The following is a 2801-nucleotide window of genomic DNA, read 5'->3' on the forward strand; positions in this document are numbered from 1 at the left end:
TGTGTGTCCAGCTCAGCCCACCAGGGGGCGGGGCTGGCTGGCATGTGGTGCTGGGGGATCGAACTGCAGTCCCTGTGCTTTAGCCAAGCTTGTTCCAAGTAGGTGCTTCAGACCACTGAGCCATCTCGCCAGCCCAACACTGACATTTTCTAATATGGATTAGAACTATGGGGCCCTTCCCTCCTCCTTCAGTATTGGGGAATGAACAGAGAATCAAGATGTTCTTAAGAGGATTTCAAGCAGCCCTTTATACAAAGGACAACTGAACCAGAAAGCACCTGCCTAAGTAACAGCAAATAGCTTTTCTTTCCAGTCCAGTTAGGATAAATATAATGGGAGAGGCAGGAACGAAAAGCTCAGTGCTATGCAGTAAAAATATTATTACTATGGAGGCCCAAGAAATAGATACTCTGAGTATGATTCAAAGAGACTCAGCACCTAATCCCTCAAGAACATCAAGGAAATGTGCCACCTGATTTGGACTGATAATAACTCTGCCTCACACACACACAAGGGGCAACCTGAAATGGCTCGGATCCTACCTGAAATGGATAATTATACCAGCACTGTCGGGTGTCCCAGAACCAAGGAGACTAAGGAGAAAACATATAATTCAAGTTAGCTTTCAGGATTCTCACCTAGCTTGCTTCAAAATCTACCTTATATAAACAATCCTCTTCTCTCTAGTACAGGGGCTAAAGTAAGATAGGAAACAATAAAGAATCTCCTTTGATAGATTTTTAGGGATTCCTTTTTTTTTTCCTTTTCTTTCCCCAGACGGGATATTGCCATGTAGTTCAAGCTGGCCTTGAACTTACTATGTAACTCAGACTAGCCTTTTTTTTTGGGGGGGGGGATTTTAGGGAAGGGCCTACAGGCTGTTCAGGGTCTCACTACTAGATTAGACTCATAGTGATCCACCTGTTTACAACCTCCCAAGAGCTGGGATTATAGGTGTGCGCCACCACACCCAGTCTCTGCACCCCAGAAGCAGAGTCAGCACAGCAGACCGAGGGATCAAACCCCTGGCCCCTGCACCAGCTTGCAGGCACTTTAATCTGCTGAGCTATTTGGCCAGCCCAATTTCAGGGATTCCTAAAGGATCAATAAACAGCTAGATTTTCCTCCTATAAGAAAACATTATTAGAAATAGGAAAACCATGCACTGCAGTAAAGAAAAAGCAGGAGGAGCTCTAAGATAGTTTTAGGAGCATCACCTATGGGATGCAAATATAGGAAGTTAAGACAATGACTCCATCTAATAACCAAGAAGGCTCAAAAATAATCATCTCTACAATTACATATTTTTAAGAAGTTTGTTCATTTCATCTGTGCTGTTAAATTTACCATCAAACTTCTCACAACTGTTTCATTATTTTTTTAATAATGTCTATATTTTCTGCAGTGAAAGCACCACATCCAGTACTCTGTCTATTCTGAAGACTCAATTATAGCACTTAGGGTAAATAGTGTGGTACAGTGAAAAAAACGTAATCAAGAATTAATGCCAGCGGGGTTGGGGAGGTAAGTCAGTATCGTGGGTGCCTGCCTGGCAAGAGAAGGTCCTGAGTTTGATCCTGGCACCAAAACAAATAAACAAACAAACAAACACAAACAAGAATTAGTGCGGGAGAATGGGAAGACAGCTCAGCAGGAGCTGCATAGCAGGAGCTGCATAGCAAGACCCTGTACCAAACACATTAAAAAAAAAAAAAATTAATGCCAGGCATGGTGGTACATACCTACAATCCCAGCACTTGGGAGGCTCAGGCAGGAGGATTGCCAAGAGTTCAAGGCCAGCCAGGACTACGTAGGGAGACCCTGCCTCAATGCTTCCCACAAAAACAAAACCTCAAAATCAAAGATTTAAACTTTTTTTGTTTCTGGCGGAACTGGGGACTATCTCCCCAGTCCTCGAACTCTTTTTTGACAATTAGTTGAAAGTAGAAATAATACTTCCACTCACATTAAAGGGTTATTGATTCTATTTCTTCTTTTTTTTGGACAGATCGGACTTCAGTGATCATTCCTATTTATTATTATTTTTTGCATTTTAGGACAGGGTCTACAGGGTCTCACTGCGTACACTGGACTCGTAGTGATCCTCTTGTTTATAGCTTCCCAAGTGCTGGGATTACAGGCACACACCACCACGCCCAGGCTCAATCACTGTCTCAGAGTGCCCTGGGGGCGGGGCTGGCATGCATGAGCACCCTGGGATGGAACTCCTGGCCCGCAGGAGTTTTTAGATCCTTCTTGATTTCCAGCCTTCCAAGAACTGGGATTACAGGCATGCGCCACCACATCCAATCTCAGTGTGCCCGGGGGCAGGGCTGGCAAGGCACACTAGGGATTGAATCCTGGCCCTGGGTCTGCCCAAGCAGAATTTTTGCCAAGTGATTTATAAGTCATTAAGTGCAATTTTGATTCAATTATTATTATTACTAATACTATTTAGGAAAGGCTCATAAAGTTAGTGAAATCAAGACTCAAAAGATAATCTATTAGTATATAAACTAGGGCTAAGGAGATTATTAGTGAAAAATAAAGATTTGTCTAAGAATTATTAGAACCCAGTCAGAAGACAAGGGAAAGTGCAAACTTACCAACCAGAGAAATCTAATTCCATAGCAGAATATACATAAATAAAAAGTGAATCTCCACCTGGGTAGGCAAAGTGTAGAGGTTAGGTAAATGGGAAGAGAGCTACTGGTGAGAAATACACTCCACAGGGATAAACACTGCTATCTAGAAAGCTAGTCTTTGTTTAAAATAAGACTTCCAAGGGGCCAGGGAGGTAG

The 2801-nt window shown here is 42.8% G+C and overlaps 1 protein-coding gene across 1 annotated transcript in view; it reads right to left on the minus strand.

Annotated features, from left to right (window-relative positions):
* The window catches only part of Cers5 (ceramide synthase 5), a 16161-nt gene that overhangs the window by 9957 nt on the left and 3403 nt on the right, over positions 1 to 2801 (minus strand). Inside the window, 2 exon segments of the mRNA XM_004648930.2 lie at positions 543 to 593; positions 2607 to 2664. Of these exon segments, the coding sequence (XP_004648987.1) occupies positions 543 to 593; positions 2607 to 2664 (109 nt within the window).

Source organism: Octodon degus, unplaced genomic scaffold, assembly GCF_000260255.1.
Source record: "Octodon degus isolate 3935 unplaced genomic scaffold, OctDeg1.0 scaffold00093, whole genome shotgun sequence".
Lineage (NCBI taxonomy): Eukaryota > Metazoa > Chordata > Mammalia > Rodentia > Octodontidae > Octodon > Octodon degus.